Source organism: Lygodium microphyllum, chromosome 24, assembly GCF_053477565.2.
Source record: "Lygodium microphyllum isolate KBCC chromosome 24, Lygodium_microphyllum_v1.1.10, whole genome shotgun sequence".
NCBI lineage: Eukaryota > Viridiplantae > Streptophyta > Polypodiopsida > Schizaeales > Lygodiaceae > Lygodium > Lygodium microphyllum.
The window spans coordinates 120,732,081-120,755,527 of record NC_141158.1 but is presented as its reverse complement, the minus strand read 5'-3'; the positions used below and the strand labels follow the sequence as shown (position 1 = coordinate 120,755,527).

The 23,447-nt window shown below is 41.4% G+C and overlaps 1 protein-coding gene across 5 annotated transcripts in view; it reads left to right on the top strand.

Annotated features, from left to right (window-relative positions):
• Window positions 1-23,447, top strand: part of LOC148015585 (ARM repeat superfamily protein) — a 232,961-nt gene that overhangs the window by 3,424 nt on the left and 206,090 nt on the right. For 4 of the 5 annotated variants that reach the window (XR_015688455.1, XR_015688456.1, XM_087665935.1 and 1 more), the window contains exons 3-4: window positions 14,705-14,759; window positions 14,863-15,006. Coding sequence is in view for 3 of the 5 variants with exons in the window: in XM_087665935.1 (XP_087522061.1) it covers window positions 14,705-14,759; window positions 14,863-15,006 (199 nt within the window). In the remaining 2 variants the exon portion in view is untranslated. The remainder of the gene's footprint in view (window positions 1-14,704; window positions 14,760-14,862; window positions 15,007-23,447) is intronic. The other variant, XM_087665936.1, reaches the window with a different exon arrangement.

Sequence of the window (23,447 nt, the reverse complement as noted above, 5' to 3'; positions counted from 1 at the left end):
CCAATTAAGTGCCCGAATCAAGGGGCAAATCAGATTGAAGACTTGCTGGTCACTTTGGACAGTAAGGGGAGTTTGGATTGTGAAGGGGATCGGGAGAATCCCATTGTAAATCAACTTTTTCTTCAATAAAGCTAAAGAAAAACCCAAAGGGGTGCCAATTTTGGGGTCAATCGGGTGTGCATTGTCCAAGATCAGTAGGTAAATTTGTATTTTCAGATTTGCGTTAATTGTTTGCTGTTGTAATTAAGTTGTAATCAGGATTTACCATTTGTCCACGGAAGGAAGGCTGGTTACATCTTTCCTCGTTGATCGTTGACTTTTCCTAACCGTTGCACTATCTTTAAAGCCTGGTGATAGGCGACAACTGTTTGTTGCCAATCGCATTGTTTCCCAACTTGTGCATGTTGCATTTTTGGTTCAACAGGCTCCATTTTCAAAATTTGCACTATTTTATTACTAATTAGTCTACGTTTTGTTGCACAGCTGCTGCATTTATTGCATTTAATGCCTTTATAGACTGGGCAACAGCCCTTTTCGGCTTTTGACAATGTCTATTGGCTGTAATCCATCTCTTTTCTCTATTTTTTGTAGTTACTTTTGTGATTAGCTTATGTACACTACGTGTGAGCTCTGTTTAGTGTAGTCTGTGCCGGTGGTTTGTTAAGCACAAACAGTGTGGATAGTAGAGAGTGAGAAAGTGTAGACACAGCTCGACTTGATTAGATTCAAAGTGTGGAAGTGAAAGTACAAAATTACAACCCTTAAACTTTAGGGTTGTGTAAGTGCCTTAAGGTTCGTTCACACACGAAAGTGTGTAATGTTTGATAAGTGATTGAACTATGTAACATAAATACATAAATAAAGAGTAATATGACCGGGGGAAAAAACATCTCTTATGGAGAGTAAAAAGTGCCCAAGTGTCTTACTACGGATCATCAACACTCCCATGTGAGTGTAGGCGTGAGTAAAACCGAACAAACCCCCCTAGAGTGAAAAGTGATCGGCATACAAGAATCATCCACCAAAGGCAACCAAATTTAAGGCCTTGCGAAATGCTTCAAATTTGTTGCGAGGAAGAGCTTTGTGAAGATGTATGCTGAAACTAGCCTTCCTTCTGTGGATGGGTGGTAAATTTTTGATTACAACTTAATTACAACAGCAAACAATAAATGCAAATCTGAAAATACAAATTTATCTATTGATCTTGGACAATGCACATCCGATTGGCCCCAAAATTGGCAGCCCTCTCGGTATTTCTTTAGCTTTATTGAACAATGGGATTCTCCCGATTCCCTTCGTAATCCAAACTCCCCTTGCTGTCCAAAGTGACTAGCAAGTCTTCAATCTAATTTGCCCCTTGATTTGGGCACTTGATTGGCCTTCACCCACTCCATAGACAATGGAAATGCCCCAATTCAATGGCTGGCTAGTCCTCCACTTGAATTTAGTTGAACTTCACCTTCAGCCTTGAAAAATCCAAGTCTTGGAGCTTTCAATTTTTGGCACACTTCCCGAGGCTGCTGCTAAACCTAATTTGTGCTGTAAATTAGGGTTTACAGTAGAGAAATTTGCAATTTCTTAGCCCTCAAGGGTTCAAATGCTGAGATCTTCGAAGCAAGATTGTGAAATGACTGGGAGATGGGAGGCCCCGAAGAATGACTGAAAATTAGTCAAATGGAGCTGCTGCCTTGCCACAATAGCATTAAATGCTGTCGCCTACAGCTGAGACGTTCAAATCAGTTGTCACCTTGTACCTGGATGCAATCGCCTAGCTATGGAGGGTCCGAATCTACAATCGCCTCCTCAAAACTCACTTGTGGCTGGTTGTAATGGTTGAAAATAGTTGGCCATTGCTGCTCATAGCTCTCCCCATTTGCTATAGTAAGAATGATCTCGTTTTTCCTCTTCTTCAGCCTTTTACCAACCTGTATAGGCAAGTTTGCCAAGTGGCAGCCTTGCCAATGGTTTTTCCAACATTATCCATCATTAAATATTAATTTTCAGCTTTTAATTACTGAAGATTAATCTAATAATTATTTCGATGCCCATAAAAATAATTTGTTTGGCCAATAATTAAATTGCCTAGGCATCTTCCACTCCCAAGTCTCTTTGTGCCATCTTTGACCATTAGATCGGCGTTAGGTACCATTAAGCAACATAACTTATAGCAACTTTTGCCTTTGACATCCCGTGATTTTCTCGGGTCCTAGGCTCGTAAATTTACTGTAATCCAAGTTGCGCCTCACATGTGTAGCATTTACTTAATCATGTGATTAAAAATTAATCCACATGTTAAGTGAGGCTTCAAAAATACATGTCCTCATGACATCTGTCACATTGTTATTTGTAGGACAATAGATAAGGTTGATATCCCCTACATGTAGCCTCTCTAACAAAGTAATAATATATCTCTATGTTTCGTGCATGCATGAAACACTGGGTTTTGTGCCATTGCAATGGCACGCTTGACTATTAGTAAGCAAAGGAGTAGGCTCCAAGATAGATACATCAAGATCAGCCAACAAACATCTTAGCCATACACATTCAAATATAGTAGTGAAAGCTGCCTTGTATTCAACTTCACAAGAGGATGTGGTAACAATGGATTGTTTCTTGCTAAGCCAAGAAATGCAAGAAGAGTAAAGAAAGAAACAATTTCCACTTGTAGAGTGACAAGAATCGAAATCTCCAGCCCAATTGGAATCACTATAAGCATGTAGTGCCCTGCAAGCAATGAAAAACACGCTTCACATCTTGCCAATGTAACCAATGCAGTTTTAATGTCAACCTAGTGCACAATCCAACCATAATGGGCAACCAATGCAACCATACACCTGATAGTAGTCATATAAGATGTAGAAGCAAATGTCTCCTCATAATCAATGTCTTTCTTTTGCGCATAGCCTTTTGCCACTAACCTGGCCTTGTACTTATCAATGGATCCATCCGCTTTTTGTTTGAGCTTATAGACCCATTTAGTACCTGTGGCTTTCTTTTCAACAGGCAATGTAACAAAATCCCATATTTGATTCTTCATGACAGAATCAAATTCAGCTTGCATTGCTGCCATCCAAGTGCATTCTCAAAAGAATCAGGCTCATTATCATCAAGTGTGTTTACTGCCATAACAAGCTCCATAGTATTAGCATGATCATGGAGACGTGCTTGTCTTCAAGTACAAGCAGCAAGAGGAGCATCCAAATGACTGTCTTGTAGAGTCTGCAAGTACCATCTAGGTATTTGCCTAGCCTCTTGATTATGTACATGCTCTTGATGAACCTCAAATTCAACATCTTGTTGGCTGAATTTTCGCATTATTTAATGGAGCAGCTGGCTGAACATTTTGTTCATTTAATGAAGCTCCAGTTGTATCACCAAAAGAAATAGGCAACAACCCTTCAAACACAACATTTGCAGCCTGATATGTGTCATAACCAACAAGAGATAATTCTAAATTTTCATCAAAAATCACATCTCTACTGACAAAAACTTTCTTGAAAACAGGATTGTACCATCTGTACCCTTTGCTTTCACTATTGTACCCCACAGATATACACTTAACAGCCTTATTGTCCAACTTCTTTCTTAATACTTTGGGAATGTGAGCATAAGCAAAACACTCAATGTTGAGCTAAAAATGCTTTAGCCTGACTTAAACAGCCCTAAAACATGCTTAATTAATTAAAAAAACCTTTTATTTTAAAAAGAAACGCGATCCTAAAGAACTATTGAGTTCCACATACAAAACCCTAATTTTGGTGCCCCAAACTTTCTATAAATGTGCATGCTGCTCACCACTCTCCCTTAATCTCTTTTTTGTAGGTTTCAGGACCATAACTTTGCTGCCCACATCCTGTTCGTGGAGGATATCGTGGTCAGAGATTCCACTAGCCACCTACTACCATCTGGCGCCTGATTTTAGCCTTCCATGCCTATTTGCTTTTGATGCCAGATCCTAGGAGTTGTCGCCTACAGTTGGGTGGTGTCACCTACAGTTGGATGTTGTTGCCATGTGCTGGCAACTGTCGCCATCATCTTCTCTCCCCTTTGAATGTTGCGTTTTGGTTTTCTACCTGCTACCCTAACATTCTCTCACCAGTGCCCTACTCGTTTGCACCTAATAACTATTGTGCATATTTTCTCTCTCCTCAAGTACCTTCATTTTTGGTCTTTTTCTCTTCTGCATTGTCGTATGTATCAAATCCAACCTTCCTTGGCTGCATTGTGTATGACATACACAAACTGCCTTTGCTACGATTCAAGATCCGTTTGGAATACGACACACTCTACAACTCATATCTCTGCATTGATCCTAGAGATATGAGAGTTCGAGGTTTAGTATTCGCTAGATACTGTGTTTGCTACATGAGCATTGTATATTCATTATTCATTCACTTTATTATTCATTGTATTCATTGTCTCTGAGTTACCCTAACCCTAACCCTAACTGTGTTTTGAGTTTATCAGTTTGTGCTTTGATGTATGATTGGTTTCATGCTTTTTGCGTTTAGAGCATTTCTTCACATGGTATTAGAACTAGGTACTCTCTAAGAAACCTTGGCCTTTGATTGGAAAGCTCATTCGTGAAAGCATGAACAACAAAAGTGTCAAATGACTTCGAAAACATTCACATCACCGCTCCAATCTCCACAACCAAATATGGATAGAAACGATCAGGAGTGGGGCTCTCACCTTGCTATTGCCCGATCTGACATGGGTGGAGAACCATCGAACTATCATATGGTCCACATACCATATAAAATTTTTGCCACTGAGTATGATCTTATCCTTATGCCTAGGACTCAGCAGGAGGTTGAAGATAAGGTTGAATTTTCTCCTTTAGATTCGGTGCATAGAACTAATGATCTTGTAGAACCTTCAGAATCGCCACTACGAACTGGCCATTTGCAAGTGGAACTTGGTTCGGATTACGCATTACTTTCTCAGTACTTCTTTTCTCCAATGCTAGGTACAAACTCCATTATTTCAAATTCTATATCAACTAATTTTGTATTTTTTGTGGGATCGGGAGATGCTCATCAAGAGGGGATTCTTCAAAACAGACTTTGGTTTGTGAGTAATGAGAAAGACAAATATTTCTTCATGAACTCAAAACTAGGTAAGAAGCTAAAAGAAGAACTTATAAGCATTCCTACCCTTCCTTTTCCTTAAAATGATTTAATTTCTCATGGTCAATATGGAGTAGATGCATTTTCATCTAGTGCATTTAATGGACAAAAGGAACCTACGATGTTTCCCACAACAAACATCCATCACAAATCCATTTGGGCTCACGATAATGTGGAGAGGTTGTAGTCAACTGGATCAATAGCCATGAATGCTGCAGGAACTGAGATATCCTTGAGTAGGGGTGTAGACAGTAGTGGGCCATGAGAGAATTGAAAGTATAGATGGCTGGAGTAAAGGGATTCAAGCTTCACAAACACAAGGACTCCTATTCATAAAGGATCGGGGGTCCGTTTGTCCTACTATCATTTAGCATTAATTGCTTTTTGGGGCTGTTTTTAAGGAGACTATATCAGTGGCACCATAATTATATCTAAGTGCAAACTTTAATATTTGTGGCTCAACACTATAGTGGGGCCAAATGGTTGTTGAAGGAATAGGCTATGAGGGAGACCGCTATGATGAAGATGGTTGAGAGATCTTTGAGAGCATTTTCACATGCTTTGGAGTGCCAAGCTTTCTTAACCAAGGCTTAGGTGTCAACCAAGAGCACCCAGCTATATTAGCATATAAAAAAATGCTAAGGCAAACCAAGAGAGAGAGATACAATACAACAACATGATGAACACAATCTAACGAGTGCTAAATACAAATGAGAGGGTGTAGAGATGTAGGTGGTATAAAGGAGCCTGAAGCCTTCATGCCTCAAGAACCGAGGCAGAGGTGAGGTGAGACTAGTGTTGGGGACATACCGAAAACAACTCGAAGAGAAGAGTGTGTCATACTCGAGATAGATCCCAAAATGCACTAGTAGGCAAGCAGTTCACCATGGCTCACAATGATGTGGGTAGCATTGCAAGGAGTGAAATGTAGCCCTCCAAGCAGCAAGATGTCAACGACGACTTTACGCAAACACTTTAGCAAGCATTAATAGCACTCTCACGACCAATGAAGGGTGCAAGAGTGCTACCATGTCTAAGACAATCTCAGAGATGCCAACAACAACTTTAGACAAACATTTCAACAAGCATTAATAGCACTCTCATGACCGCACCCAATGAAGGGTGCAAGGGTGCTACCATGTCTAAGATAATCTCAAAGCACAAAACGATAGCTAAAAGAGTGATAAACCTAACAAACAACCATAAATACCAATTTCACACATGATAATCTTGACAAAATAAGAAGGAAGAAAGAAAAAAATTATCGTCCACTCCCACCACACATGTAAATGCAAAGGGACAAGTAAATGATGTGGCTAGAGTATGTAAAAAATAACAAGTATGCTCTGATACCATGTCAAAATAAGTGACAATGCAGAGACACAATAGGGTTTGCGGGGAGAAACACAGTGTGCACGGCAAACACTGAGAGAGAAAAACTCAAAAACACAAGAACATGGTGGTGATGCACTGAATCATGCTATGAGAAGGAAAGTTGATACAACTGAGGTGAAGCTCAAAAGATAATTGCATTGTCATGTTTGAATCAAGTGGCAACACTTGTGGGAAATCTACACAGTGAAGGGAGCGATACACAGTCCTCTGAGCAGTGGGCTATTGAAGTAATCACTTGAAGGTGAAGGACAACTATCAAGGGAGCGAATTGCATTCCTTTGATGCCGTCAGCGATATGGAAGATGATCACTAGCTATCAAGGGAGCCAACTGCAGTCCTCTAATGTCGAGGAGTGACTTGGGTAGCAAAATGCAAATCCTAAAGTGTCGAAGCTGTCAAACATAGAGAGAACAGCCTAGATGCTGACGCTAGATGATGGAGGATGAGCCGGGCTGCAAAAACGCAGGTCCCAATAGCCTGTATGACAGATGAGTGACATTAGGTGTTGGAGGAGGAGCCAAGATGCAAAAACACAAGTCTTAGCAGCCTGTGTGATGGATGATTGATGCCAAGTGATGGAGGAACCAGGTTGCGAAAACGCAGGTCCTAGCAGCCCCTTGATAGACGACTAACGTCATGTGATGGAGGAGAAGCAAAGCTACAAAAACGCAGGTCCCAGCAACCCCTATGATAGACAAGTAATGAGATCATTGATGCTCAATGATGTAGACCGTTGCTAGAGGCTAGGATGTTGATGCCAAGCTAGAGATGATACTAGGCAAGGAGAAGATCCCTACACCAAAAAACGCAGGTGAAGGTGGAGCCTAGAGGAGAAGGCCAAACAGATAATGGTGACACTAGGTGGAAGATGCTCCAAATGCAAGGCTTGATGACGTGCTGCCACACCATCTTTGACTACGGGTGTCTGCATTATCCTCATAGCAGGCTGCCCTACTGGTGCTCAGCTACCATGACATCATTTACTAGTTGGTGACCTGTTTCTGGTGGTTTTTCTAGCATTCCAAAACTTGATTAGCTGTGTTAGCTGCTGTTCAGGCCGTCTTGGCTGATGCCATCATCTTTGATATATTATTGGTTGCGTTTGCTATATATTTGTTGCTACAGGATATCTTAGAGTTCTCCTATCTATGTTTCTTTTCCAAAGGCTCTGTTTGTTGTTGATCACTCCATTGGACGTGTTATAGCTTTGTTTTTTTGATCTCCAATTGTGTGGCATTCTCTATCATTCAATCTTTAGTGGTGTGTTGCTTTGGGATCTTTTGGAGATAGTCTCCATTGACTCCCTTGCTCAGCCCTCTCGTTGAGAAGTGGTTCGTGTTTTTTTTAATCTTTGGGCATACACTTTGTCATTTAGAGAGTCATTCTTTGACTGTATGCTTTGTGTGTCTTTGGAGTCTTTTGAGTTTAGTTGTCAATTGTATTCATAAACATTTTGTGTTGTCTTTGCAAACCCTAGAGTGCCCTCATCACATTTTATGAGAGCTATGGTGAGTCTAGGGCTTATACGAGCAATGTACACTAACTTTTGATGTCTCTATTATTTACTCTCACAATGGTGGGGAATATGTGTCCAAGGCCTTTCAAGACTTTTGTGATAGCAAAGGGATTAAAAGGAAGCTTATTGCTCCTCATAATCCGCCCCAAAATGGTGTTGCAGAGCATATGAATAGGATCATTCAAGACAAGGTCCGTACAATGTTGTCACATGTTGCTTTACCCCATGGTTTTTGGGCAGAGGTCGTTATGACAGCTGTACACTTGATTAATCAGTCACCAAACAAGTCTTTTGGGGGGGGGGGGGGGGGAGTTGGGGGAAGTCTTTTGGGGGGGGGGGGGGGGAGTTCCCCAAGAAGCGTGGTCGGGCAAGCCACCTTCGTATGCACACTTAATAGTGTTTGGCTACGAGGCATTTATGCACATACGCCAGGAAGAACACAACAAACTTGAGCCAAAGTCCTGTAAATGTATTTTCCTTGGATATGGTGATGAAGGTGAAATGGGTTATAGGTTATGGGATCGCGAGAAAAGAAAAGTAGTATGCAGCAATGATGTCATCTTCCGGGAAGATTGCATAAACAACTTCGAGAGGATGTACCAATAGGACAGCAAAGAATGCCCGCTAGACAGTAGCAAATACCTACTGAAAATGTCTTTGAAAATGCAAGGAATGATACTGAAAATGATCAGTTAGATCTTGCCCATGATGTTCCACAAATTCAGTAAGAAGATGTGGACTTGGAACAAGGTGAACCAACTATACAGCATGTTGAACTTGCAGAACAACAAGCTGTTAATGCAGATTTGCAGGTTGAACAACAACAAATTTTGACCATTGGGTTCATAGGTTGACCAGAGTGCAAAAACAGCCAAATAGATTTGTTCCGGGAGTAAACTATGTGGCTAATTATGTCATGTTAAGAGATTGTGGTAAACCCTCATGCTTCCAGAATGCAATGGACAGACAGGATAGTAAAAAATAGCAAAAAGCAATGCTATCAGAAATGGAATCTCTTATGAAGAATGGCACTTGGGATTTGGTACATTTACCAAAATGACAAAAAGTACTACTCTGCAAATGGGTTTATAAAATGAAAGTCATTTCTAGTTCTTTGCCCAAGTACAAGGCACGGTTGGTTCCTAAAGGGTATAAGCAAGAATATGGAATTGATTTTGATGAAATCTTTTCTTCTGTAGTCAAAATGACTATTTTACGAACCATCTTGGGCTTGGTTGCATTTGAGGACATGGAACTCATACAGATGGATGTAAAAACTACCTTCTTATATGGTGATCTGCATGAGGAAATCTATATGCAATAACCTAATGGTTTTGTTGCAAAGGGAAAAGAGCACATGGTATGCAAACTCAACAAAAGTCTGTATGGGCTGAAGCAGGCACCACGAGAATGGTATCACAGATTTGATACATCATGCAATCTCAGGGATTTCATCATTCTCAAGTTGATCACTGCTTATATACCAAGAAGGCAGCAGATGACAGTTTTCTTCTCTTGGTTTTGTATGTGGATGACATGCTAATTGCAGGCAAGAATGTTCATGCCTTGGACTCCTTGAAGCAAAGTCTACATAATAGCTTTGATATGAAAGATCTTGGTGAGGCAAATCACATTCTTGGCGTGCATATACTCAGAGACAGATCAAAGGGTCTTCTTTATCTATCACAGCAGGAGTATATTACGAAAGTTCTGCAGCGTTTCAATATGAAGAGGGGGAAAGCTATTAGTGTACCATTGTCTCCATATGTGAAACTTAGTGCATATGACATCCCTACATCAAATGATGGAAAGGTTGAAATGGCCAAGATACCCTATGCTTCAGCTGTTGGTAGCTTGATGTATGCTATGGTTGCTACACGTCCTAACATTGCATTTGCGGTGGGAGTGGTTAGCAGATACATGGCATATCATGGCAAAAAGCATGGGAAGCAGTGAAGGGTATCATGAGATACCTTAAGGGCACAAAGGATTTGTGTATCTGCTTTGGTAAGCAGAAGTCATCTGTTGTTGGTTTCACGGATGTAGACTATGCTGACCATCCTGACTGCAGGAAGTCTACTTCAGAATATGTGTTCATGTTCACAGGAGGAGCAGTCTCTTGGATATCTAAGCTGCAAAAGTGTGTTGCATTATCTACTACAGAGGCAGAATATGTGGCTGCCATAGAAGCATGCAAAGAGGCTTTATGGCTTTCACGTCTAATGAGAGCGCTTGGGATTACAGAGGTTCCTATCCTCCACTGTGACAGTCAGAGTGCTATCATGCTAGTACGGAATCCTGTCTTTTATGCAAAGACAAAGCACATACAGGTGAAGTATCACTTTATCAGGGATGCACTTGATAGCAAAGCCATTGAGCTTGTCAAGGTACATACAGATGATAATCCTGTAGATCTTACGAAAGGTCTTTCAGTCGAGCGGTTTGCTCATTGCTGCCAAATGATGGGGGTTGGATAGTATATGTGTCTTTCAGCTTTGTACATACATAGACTTAGCTGATTCTTTTCTCTACCTTCAGGCACATTGCCTTTAGGTGGGAGGTTGTTGGGAATAAAGGCTCACTGTGCCTTTTTATCGAGTTCAGGTGTGTGGGTGTGAATGCACCCTTCACTTGTTGTACTTTATATATATATATATATATATTCAAAACCTAAAAGTGGTACACTAGTCTTTGTACCGAACATCAAGTGTTGTGCTCACTCGCTCACTCTATTGCTCTAAACTCTATGCACCTTCACTCTCAGCTAAGGAAATCTGCACAACAGTTACAACCCTTGGGATCTGTCTTTGGTAGATGTCACTCTCCGGCTACTCCCTTAGGCCACTCCCACAAGAGTCATCGGCGGTTAGATAGTTGTGGCTTTGAGCATCTCATGAGTTATCTTTTTTCTTTGTTTGTGTTTTTGCATTTTTGTTTGAGTTATTGTGTTTTAGTCATATTCATAAATTTTCTGTTTTCTGTGTGCAAGCACTAGTATATCATCAGAAGGGTGATGCAAATGCAGCAGCCGTGGGCCAATCGATGGAGTAAACTTATGTGAAAGGCTGTGAACAGTAGGGCAGCAGGCTAGAAACAAATATACAGCAAGTCTTTGAGGTTGGAGAAGGTAAAGATAGTAGTGTGCAGCTTGGCCATAGTTTCCAAATGCTGAATAATGTTGCTGGAGAAGAAACATAGCTGTAGGATGAGCCTCTGAATGCTAGATAGTACATGGGGCCTGCTGGAACAAAACACAGCTGTGTAGCAGTCCTCATGGTGATGAACAGCAGCAGGGCAGTTTGCTTAGGGTGGAAACACAATTATCTAGTGGTTGTATAGATCAGGTGGCATTTGGATTTTGATTGGCAGGGGCCAGAGCAGTTCCATGGGGCTAGAATGATGGCGACAGCAAGCTGGAACCAAACACAGGAGTGGGCAGCCATGAGATGATCAGGGTGGCAGTAGTTGAAGTGGGTAGATGTGAAGAATTTGGATGACTAAGAATGCAAGGGGATACAAGTTACCCAACAGACTTTCTATTTTTAGAGATGGAACGAACCAAAAGTATATGGGTTTGCTTATGGGACACTGAAGTGCACTTAACTGCATTTGAGTTTTGGGGCTGCTTAATGAGGTAATGAAAAGTTAATGTGTAGTGCACCTTTTTTAGCTTAACACATCCTCTTAGGCTCAAAATTGGAACCAAGAGGCATTGTGAGGCAAAGCTCACCCCATTTTACCCCATTTTACCCCATCCCAAAGCAACAAGGGTATGGCGTTATCTTTCCTTGAGAGCCCAAAGGGCCACCCTAAAGAAGCCAAGTCATTAGACAAAGTGTGCTTATTGGTTGCCTATCGTGGGGAATTGTTCACTTGCCCGAGTGCCCTTCTCAAAGATGACGATTATGTGATGCAAAGGGGAGGTACAATGGGGAAGGGATTCTGGTGTTGAGGGCAAGAAGACAATGTCAAAATGTAAAAATACAAATGAAGGGCAGAAACCTCTTGTTAACCATGGATGCTGATGTCAAAGGAGCAGCCTGATATCAGTCTTTGTGTGGTCCTGAGAACCAAGATGAAATGGTGAAGCCAAATGTAGCGTGATTATGAAGGTAGATCTGACACCCCTTAACTGGAAGAGTTGGAGTAGAATCAACCATTTGGGCACTCGGTACATGCCCGTTCTCAATCTTGGAGAGGGGTCCTTTGTTGACCACATGGTGTAGGCAAGCCCAAATCTCAACCTTAGGAGAAGGCTTCGAGGCTAGTCAAGAATCTCCAAGATAGATGAAGACTTGAGTAGACACTCTCTCTGTCTCCATGCCGATCAAGGATATGGAGGCAATACTCACTAAGGTAAGAACCAAAAAAAAGAGAGGAAATCTTTGGTCTAGAGTGGATTGGTGGATACATGCAATGCTAGTCTTGAATTGAAATTCGAAACTGTGCATGGAAGTATCAGAAGAGAAACCAAAAGCTGCATACCTGCTGTTTCATATTGAGATGCTTTGCGTATTGTACCAAAGTGTGTAGTGAAAGTAAATGGAAAAGTAAGTAAATAAGTGTGTTGTGGCAGATATGTATACAAGGGGTCTCTTTATAGGGGCTTGAGCCTTGAATGCACTTGATAGTGGTATTTTACTTAATAGTGTCAGCCCAAAAGCGTAGTCTTGGGACAAGGATCTCAATTGGCATCATGGGTTTGGTGCATAGACTAGTGTAAAGCATGTTTTTCTTGTGACTCTCTTATGGGCTGCTCTATAAGGCACATTGATTTTCTACAATGTGCTCATTTTGCTCTTCATTTTCCATCTTCTGTTTGTATCTTCTTACTTCCATTCATATTCTAACTATTAACACATGTTTTTTTGGTGACTTACCATAAGCAAATATGTCATTGAGAAAAGGAGCTATCCCTTTCCCAAATATGAAATAATCCATTCAATTGCTGATCTATTAGATGGATGCCAAGTCAGCCTTCAAAAATGGCATCCTTAAGGAGGATGTGGACCCTTGACCTTTCTTCGCCAATGGCCATTCTTAGTGTGTTTTTGAACTAAGCAAACCCCTGATGTGTGAGGGTGTTTTAGCACTATGGTTAGCTTTGGTATATGTCCTCGTCATTGATTTAATGGTAAATGTTAGAATCTTTGTCCTTAATCGAATTGTCTTTTCTTTTCCTTTGTGATTCGGGTTCTTTGATGACTTAATGGCCGCCTATTTCCTTTTGATAATAGTTCGGAATGGCATTCTAGTTAATAGGGCCCTATATACGGGAAAAATTGGGATCACATGTTTTGATGAGTGTTATTTGAGTCTATGCAGCATCATTTTATGTGATTGGTCTTCCTTGAAGAACACACTCTTAAGTTTTGCATTCAACTTTTGTTCACTCATTTTTCCTCTTTGCTCATGTTGTCAAGGGCAAGAATGCAGCATGAGAATAACATCATCTCGCGTCAAATGCCACTATAGGGAGCCTATTAAATAGTTAGAAGACAATCCTTTAGATAAAAAGTCAGACCATCAAGTGGCTTGAGCTGCTCTTGACCAAGGTCCAACTTGCTCTACTGTCTACCCATCATCCCATGTGTCATGAGTCGGTTAAGACTTGTGAGATCTTTGCTTGCATTTTTTGATGTCCATGATGATATTGGAGTCCTCCTAAGAGGTTGTTCTATCACTTGCACACACACACACACCCACACTACCACCCAAAATTGTAAAAAACAAAACCCCCACCCCAAAAACCAAAAACCACAACACACACACACACACACACACACACACACACACACACACACGAGAGAGAGAGAGAGAGAGAGAGAGAAAAAAAAGGAAAAAAAATCCCAAACCATCACTCACCAACAGGCCATCAGGAAAATATAAATGTAAAATGTGGGAGTGCATCACATGGAATCTCCTCGAGTTGAACATATAGTTAGAGCCTGCTATTCCAAACCTTTTCATGTGCTTTTTCTATGTGGATATGTTCAATCTTGAGTGCAAATCAATCCTTTCTTTACTCCTTGCCTACTTCAACTCCCCTCCTTCTCAATGTCTTAATGGGAATGTTGTGGGATTCTTTAATGGTTTACACGAATTTGTTAGATGCTGCATAGCTGCTAAGCCTCTCGTTGTACTTGTACATGAATTGTTGAAGTACAGGTCTAAGATTTTGATACAAAAAATAAGCCTTTTTTGCTATGTGCAAACATGGACATAATCAATGTAAATGCATTTGCAAAGCTAAATATGAGGACAACAAACATATGAAGCTGTTGGATAAACAATTTAGAGATGGAATCATAGATGTATAAAATAGTCATCATGAAACATTTAGATGGCTAGGTTAGTTACAAATGGGGAACATCTCATTTTTGAAAATCCATTGTGGAATGCTTCACAGACCTGTCATCATATTTGTGTAAAAACTTTTTCCGGTCATGTTTTTGAATGGTGTATATTAAGGTATTTCAATCTGGAATACTTTCTAGTGACATTGATGTTGTCAACCTTGTCAGTCTAAAAATGAAAAGGATTAGATCAGTAAAGAACAGGGGATTGATATTTATACAGGTTATTTCTTTTGTAGCAACACTCTAAATGGTGAATCAGTGGTTGTATTATTGATACACATTTTGATGTGCTTGGGGATTTCCAGGAATTCAAGAACTATATTGGACTGCTGTATGGCAAGCCTTCGAACAGTCAGGAGGGTAATGCCTAATGATATTGTTCTAACTTTGGGAATTTAGAGTAAAATATAGTCTCCAAACATTGTTTTTCTCTATGTTGAACTTTTTGTATTCTTGAACAAAGCGAGTTGGTCAGCTGGTCAGCCATCATGCTCGTGTGTTTCGTGTAATGGCACATACTGTTCGTGTAATGGATGAAGAAGAGCTTGATGTTGGTCTTATGAGGAAAATTTCAAAGCTTGCATTGATGGAGATGACAAGTAATAAGGTAAGTGTATTCTTTTTTAGCTGTAATAATGAAGAATTTCCTTTGAATTATGCTTTGGTGAGTCTTATTCATGTTTGGTTGTGTATATGTATTTTATAGAGCAAATTGGTGTTTTGATTTTGGATCTAAATGGCTGTGCCTTCACTGTAGCTTGTCACACTTTCCCACAATCCAATCATCATAGAAATGCATGGTGCTTGACTATAAAAGCAAGTTCCTATAGTGAAGTCTTCTTTAACTCAAAGAATCGAGGAAAAGAAAATGGGACATACTCAAGTTTATGAGTTTGAAATGTGGGGTAGAAATTTTTATAAAATACATCTCAAATCTCAAAACTCTTTTGAGGTACTATGATAAACCTAACGAATTCATGGATAAATTCAGTTTTTTCATCGATATCTTCTTTTCCAAAAAGCTTCATTGGATGCAACTTCACAAAAGAACCCTAGAACAATAAAGGTAACTTCTAATCATGAAGGTCTAGTTAAAAGAGTGTATGCATGTAGAATTATAAAGTTGGGAGAGAGAGAGAGAGAGAGAGAGAGAGAGAGAGAGAGAGAGAGAGAGGCTTAGTGGGTCCGCCATGTCTTTGAGATTAGTTCGATGCTAGTTCATTTCCTTGAGGCTATTGTAGTTTGTGGGACTTCTTCTCAACCTCTTTACTGGCTATGCAACCTCTTCCTCCTTTGGACCAAGGGGCCCCTGTAAAGAAATACCCTAACACAGAAATACAAATAGAAACCGTACGGCAAAGCACAGACTGATAAAAGAATACAGTTAGGGTTAGGATAACTCAGAGACAATGAACACAGAAAATAAATGAAGTGATATGACTGCTGAATATACAATGCTCATGTAGCAAACACACTATGTAGTGAATGAATATTGAACCTCGAACTCTTGTATCTCAAGGATCAAGGTAGGGGTAATGAGCTGGAGCGTGTGTCGTACTCGGAACGGATCTCGAATCGCAGCAAGGCAATCTTCGGATGTTGAACACCAGCAAACCCAGCAAGGAAGGCTGGATCTGATGCAGACGGTAGTGGAGGAGAGAGAAAGACTAAAAACGCAGGTTGCAGGAGAGAGAAAGAACTAAAAACGTAGGAAAAACCAGCATCAGCAGTCAGTATACTGAAATTAGCTCTGAATAGTGTGTGGTAGGCTGGAAACAGGCGCTAGATTATTATAGACAGCAATGGCCAGCTTGGGTCGCGATGTCCTCTGCGTGTCTGGGGTGTGGGCAGTAAGTTGAAATACGTGAAATCTGCAAAAACGAGATTATTAACTGAATGGAGGGCAATATACCTATTCATAGAAAGTTTGGACCCGTTGTGCTTATGGGATACAAACACTCTCTAGGAACACATTTATTTTTAAATAAACAAGGTTACTTCGTTAATTAAGCATGTTTTGGGGCTGTTTAAGTGAAACTAATGCATTTTTAGCTCAAGAGCCCCTCTTAGGTCCAACAACGGTGCCACAAGAATGAAGGCCAACCAAGCCTTTTTTCTTTTCTTTTACCCTAAGGCGTCCCACCCCCACCCCAAAGGAGCCAGAGCATCGGACAAAGGGTGTGTGTTGGCTACCCAGTGGCCCACTAAGACTACAGAGGCGATGGTTATCTTACCAAGGGAGCCCAAGGATTACCCTAGAGGGCATCAAACAAAGGGTGTATGTTGGCTGCCCAGTGGCCTACCAAGCTCTACAAAGGTAAATGGAATCAGCTATGGATTTTTTTTTGGAGGGCTTTTTAGATTTGATAGATTTAGCATTAAATGAGGGTTGCAAATCAGTTTTCGTCCTATTGAGTATTTGTGCCCCAATACAGGAGAGAGGGGATGGTCAAAGCCCAAGACCTTCACAAAAAAAAAAGAAGCATACTATTCCTACCATTACTGGGTGGCGTTGAAGAAGAAAAATGACTAAGATGTGGATATAGCAAATAAGTGAAGCAAGCAAGACAAGCAAAGCAAGCAAGCAAGCTAGGAAAAAAATTGCCTTGGAGACTGCTATGTGTAATGCCATGAATATGGTGGATCGAGAGTCGACCACTTCAAAAGATCGAAAATGAATAAATACGTATAGATGCATGTTTACATGAACAGAATGCCAATGCATGAGATAATGCAAAGGGAGATGCAAGATGTCATGTTTACGTAAAATGCTATGCAACGGTGCCACTTGGACAGTGCCCTCACAAGGGAATTGTTCACTTGCCCAAGCATTCTTTTATAATCATATTATCTTGATAGTGCGGATGAAGTTACAAATGTCCATATAACAATACAAAAGAATAAATGAATGTCTAAAAATTGTAAGCATCATCACTATCACTATCAAGAGAAGAAGTTGCCCCCTCTCAAACTAGAAGGGAAAGTAAGAGGGAAGTACCCTCTTTCCCTCAATTTAAAGAAGTAGGGGAGGGTGTACGCAAGCCGATCTTGGGTAGTAGGTACTGAAGAATCGGCCGGTTGACCGCTTTGGTCAAGATGTCTGCAAAATTATTTGATGAAGGCACAAACTCTAGGCCGATAGTGGCTAGCTTAACCTGCTCTTTGGAAAAGTGGAAGTGGACTCCCACATGCTACGTCCGTGATGTGATGATCAGATTGCCCGAAAGGGCAATGGTACTCTGGTTGTCGCAGTAGACAACGGTGGGAGAGTTGCAAGGAAAATGAAGTGCCGCCAGTAAACTCCTCAGGTAGAAAGCCTTGGTGGTGCCATCAAAGAGAGCCCTATACTCAGCCTCGGCTGTGGAAGCCGCTACCGTCTCTTGTTTATGGCTAGACTAAGAAATGGGAGCCGTGTCCAAGGTAAAGAGGTAGCCGCCATGGGAATGCACTAGAATTAGTGTACCCTTGCAAACATAAACCAAAACCATATGTGAGGCCATAATAATAAGTACATCATAAATAACACAACACACGAAGACATGCAATCCAATGTGACATCCTAGGTGTTGTGAAATACTGAGTGAGTATGTGAATTGAGTAAGCTAAATCTGGCCTAGTTTGAATCAACCAAAGAAGTTTTCCTACAACAGACCGATAGGTGTGTGCATCAAAGTGTTGACCTAAGGTATCCTTTGACAAGTGGATAGTAGGATCAAGAGGCGTGGTCACAAGTGCTAACATTAGAGACTAGACATTAATTAATTAATTAATGCTAGTCTAAGGATCAATAATTGCTTAGGGATACTTGGAAGACAAATTGGCCTAGCCAATTTAATTATTGGCCAGTGGAATTAAATTTTTGAGCACTAGAATAATTATTAAATTAATTTCTAGAATTGATATTATGAAAATTTATTTAATAAGTTGGATAATGCTAGAGAATGAGATTAGAAAAAACTACATAGTTCTGTAGGGTAGAGTAATCAACAAAATCATTAGGTTTATTATATGAAGATATGGCAACATTGGAGGGGACACATTATTGCTTCGTAGTGGTGTGTGACCAAGTAGGAAAAGGTTTTTAGGGGTTGATGGAAGTTTTTTTCAGCCTTTGTGAGAGAAAAGAAAGTTATAAGAGATGAAGGAGAGGTTGCTGATGTGATTTGCAGCAATTAGGGATTAATCCTACAGCATGTGATAACAGTTTGGAGCTCTCCAAGAGTTGGTGACAGTAGTCCAAGGTCCTTCCAGTGTAGATGATAGCATACAGGAGGGGGCAATAGTCTTTTTGGTGGTGCTAAGCTATAGGTGACGGCTTTCATGGTTATTTGAGTAGAACAACAGTAGCTTTTTAGCGTTTCTTGCGATGAAACTTTGGAATGTCTCTTTCTATAGCATTCTCTCTCATTCCCCAGCCATCCCTCAAGGTTTTTACTGTGTAGATGATAGCATACAGGAGGGGGCAATAGTCTTTTTGGTGGTCCTAAGCTATAGGTGACGGCTTTCATGGTTATTTGAGTAGAATAGCAGTAGCTTTTCAGCGTTTCTTGCGATGAAACTTTGGAATGTCTCTCTCTATAGCATTCTTTCTCATTTCCCATCCATCCCTCAAGTTATCTTAGCATTTTTCATTTTTTAGCAAATTGAGCCATTAGAGAAGGAGACTTGAGTCAATCTCTGTTGTAAACCCTAATTTATAGCAAAAATTAGGGTTTGACAGCCACCTCGAGATCCATATCCAGAATTGAAGGCCTAGGATTTGAATTCTAGTAGGTGAAATTGAGGAATTTCGGGGAGATTTAAGAGGCTAGCTAGCCAATATCAGATTTGGGGCTGAATTTGTATTTCATGGAGTAGAGTGAAGGTCAATCGTGCAGCAAACCAAGGGGCGAATTGGTTTGGAGGCTTGTTGGTCAGTTTTGATAGTAAGAGACACTTGGATTAGTGAAGGAGATTAAAGGATCTCAATTGTACTCCTTCCATTTACAATATAAGATAAAGAAATACCACAAGGGGTGCCAGTTTTGGGACCAACAGGATGTCCGGTATCCAAGATTAAAGTGGAAAAGTGTGCATTTTCAGTTTATATGAAATTTGTGTTATTTACCAACCTATCTGAGAAGGAAGGCTGGTTTCATAGTTCCATTGTTGGGATACCATAAATTCCCTTGAATTAGTGGGCTCGAGACACTTGATTGAAGGTCAGAAGCATTACTCTAGTCATGATATTGTATTTAACTGAGCATTAGAGTAAGAATGTCTTCCTGCAGTAAGATGGAATCAAGCAAGTATGATGTCTCTCAATCTGAAAATTCACAAAGTGTTGGGAAAAATGCAATGCATGATCTCGGACAAGGCATCCTGCATGGACATCAAGTTGATAATGTTGGTTTAGACCAAATATGGTTCCTTCTAGGCCTTTAGAAGCTAATGATGAGCAAGAGGAAGAGAAATTTGATGACCAATTTAAAGATCAGTTGACGAGATCAGCTGAAATGTTTATGCAATTGGCAAATGATCCTTAGTTCAAGCTCTTTTTGAACCCCTTAAAGAAGGGCAGCAAAGGCAAGAAGAGAAAATCATCTTCAAGAGCTTTAAGACAACAAGATGCACCAAAGAAAGAGCTAATACAACAGTATGATGTTCCAAATGTGAGTAGTGAGTATAAGCAAATGATGCTAGTGGGGCAATTGATGCATATATAAGGCCAACTTGGAAGTGCCAATCCAATGTTTTTTGGAGAGCAGGGTATGCATCAATTATGGGGCAGCTAGGATATGTTGGTGGTGGCACTAGTTTCCATGCTATGGTGGTTTAGGGACCACATATGGGGATGCATGATATAGCTCTTTATCATATGTAAGCTGTAGCGAACAATGTGTGGTGTGCAAGATTCAATGTATCTGAGTATGGTTGGTAATATGCATAACCCCATGTATAACAATGTGGCATGATGTTGGGGCATAAATGCAGCCCTGTGTGTTTGGGAGTCATAGTATTAATGTTGGTCATGTAAATGCTTCATATAGTGATAGTTATGAGAAAAAATGCAGCTAGTAATGTCTACAATGGATAGAAAAATGTATCTCTGTATGGTTGGTAGTATGTAAACAAACAAGAATGTTTTCTAATGCATTTGGTGCTTCTAGCATGTTAGGTATACATAAGGGGCTAGTCAAGTGGATGCAATGTTGTATATTAGTGAAGGTGGACTTTCAACAATTTGAAAGTATCCAATATTGCAATCCTTAAGGGGAAGAAAGGCCTACAACCTAGTGGAGTTTTTGAGGCAAGTAAAGTTAGAGGTAAAGTTTCCATATGCTTCTCGGTGAAGTCTCATCATTGTTTCACCAATAGATGCAAAGTGGAGGGAAGAGGATGACTTGGTGCTTGCCATCTCGTGGCGGGTTGTGCCCCTCCCGCACTAGAAAACTGCATGTCTGCCCCTCCTCGCCACCGCCCCCAACCTACCATACGACCTTTCCTCGTCTCCAAGCTGCCCCTCGATCTCCCTCGACAAAACCCACTCTCCCCGCCCCGTCCCATCCCCTTCTCCCCACCCCATCAGTGCCCACGGCAAGAGTGGAGGCGTATGCATCTCTATTGGCCCGAGGCTTATTGCCTGTGTGCGTGATCATGGGACATTTGTGGAAGGGAGGGTCCTATGGATCAGACACTGGACATGGGGGACTCATGCCTTGGAGTCCTCAATGTCTATGCTCCTACGGAGGGTAGGGCATGCAATAGGTTCTGAATGGAGATTGCAGCTGGACTTCTAAAGGTGGACTCTTGGATTGTTGGAGGAGACTATAACAACCTGAAAGCCTTAGAGGACCAGCAGGGCAGAGGTAGAGACTACCAAGGTATGGCAGGGGAGGAGCAGGAGGCATGTGAAGTCTTTCTCCTCGTGGTAGGATCATGTGATGCTTGGCGGGACCCAGCTTTTCATAGGAGGGACAGGTTGCTAGACTTCTCTTGGGGATACAGGTGGCTCGCGGCGGAGCTCTCTTGGAACGGTTGGACCGGTTTTATGTGGGAGAGTGGGGGTGCTCTCGAGGAGGCTAGGTAGGGCAGTTGGCTAGCACCACCTTGTTTGATCACTGCCCGGTTCTCCTCACACTTGATGCTCCAGCTTCAGCCCTTGACACGCGATCCTATTGGATCTCTGACTCGATCTACAGGAGGGGGGAGGTAGATTGAGCAACTCTAGACTAGGGAGTGGGACAAGATGGACCGGATTGCAGAGGAGGTTGCAGAGGTCTTAGCCGAGTCAAATAGGATGTGTCAGGAGGAATCCCTATAGGCCAAGCAATAGAGCTGGGAGGAGGAGAGAGCACTCTGGTGAGACCTAGCAGCCACACAGAGGCTACCCTAGGAGGCACCAGGGGATCCCACTCTCCACACATAGGAGGTGCGCGCACGGGCAGCACTCGTCGGTCTCGAGGACAAACGCTCGAAGTTTTCCTTCCGTACCTCAATAACCTTTTGGGCGCGGAAGGGGTACACGATGTGCAGGGAGTTTTTTCAGGTGCATCAACCTTGCACTTCAGGAGCTCAGATTCATAGCCTTCGTGGTTAGTAGGGGAGGATTCCCTCTAGCCCAAATGAGGTGATGGAGATTGCCATTGACTACTACTGCCACCTTTTTCAGCAAGAGATAGTATTAGCTAGAGAACAACTTTGTGGACAATAGGTCTAGGACTGCATTCTGTCCCTCGTTAGAGAGGAGATGGGATGCTCCCTCCTAGACCCCTTCACAGAGAAGGAGTTAGTGGAGGCTTTCCATGCACAGGATGGGCAGAAATGCCGAGGAGAGGATGGTCTTTCTAAGGCTTTCTTCACTACTTATTGGGAGGTGGTGAAGGACTCCCTATTGTTGGCCTTTTAGGAGATTTTCAGCTTAGGACGGATGCAAGGGAGTCTATCGATAGGTCTTGTCAGTCTCCTTCCCTTTGGGGAAATTCAAGGGGCCAGCTGGCCAATATCAAATTTGGGGCTGAATTTATCTTTCAAAGAGCAAGGTGAAGGTGAATCCCCAAGCAAACCAAGGGGAAAGTTGGTTTGGAGGCTTGCCAGTTAGTTTTGATAGTAAGAGGCACTTGGATTAGCAAAGGTGGTCAGAGGATCTTAGTTGTACTCCTTCCATTTGCAATATAAGATAGAAAAATACCACAAGTGGTGTGAGTTTTGGTGCCAATAGGGTATGCAATGTCCAAGATTAAAGTGGTAAAGTGTGCATTTTCAGTTTACGTGAATTTTATGCCTATTGTAATCAGTGCTTAATCAGGTTATTTACCGCCCTATCTGATAAGGAAGGTTGGTTTCACCAAGTTCATGGACCTTGTGTAAGTTGATATAAAAGTTCTTTTTCATTTATTACGTTTTTAGGGTTGTTGGCACATATGGACTGTGAGGAATGATTTCATTTGGAATACAGAGTCATATAGTCCACTTGAAAGAACTTCTTCATTTGAACTTGACTTGATTGAGTTGGCAGATATTCACGAATTAGCTTTCTTGGCACGGTGTAGTTTCTTTAGCCTCGATTGGGTGTTGCCATAGATAGGGGGACAAATAGATTGGATGGGTGTTGCCAAAGATGGAACGTGATTGACAGGTTGTGAGCAGGCACACCACAGGCAGGTCGGGATGAGACAGGTTGTGGTTGGGTAGTCGTATTAGGAACAGGCAAGGCTGCAGGCGCAGTTTAATTTGGAGATGGACCGTGGAGATTAATCAGCTGTAGATACAGAGGCAAGTGGCGGGTGCTCATTAGGTATAGGTTAGACATATGCAGCCTTGAACAGGTGCAGATGAAAACCCTAATTTGTCCCCCACTCATAGAAGTCTCTATGACAGTGCACAACCACGTATACCTTCTAGTTACAAGGGACCTGCAGAACAGAGATTGACTGATCTGTGAATTTGCCTAACACAAATGGAGACCTCTTATGGCATTGATATGGATTTTCTGAATTGGCTCTTGGCTAGGGTGGAAGGTAAAGATGAGTTTTCACAACAGCGGCTGCCAAATAGGTACCTGTAATT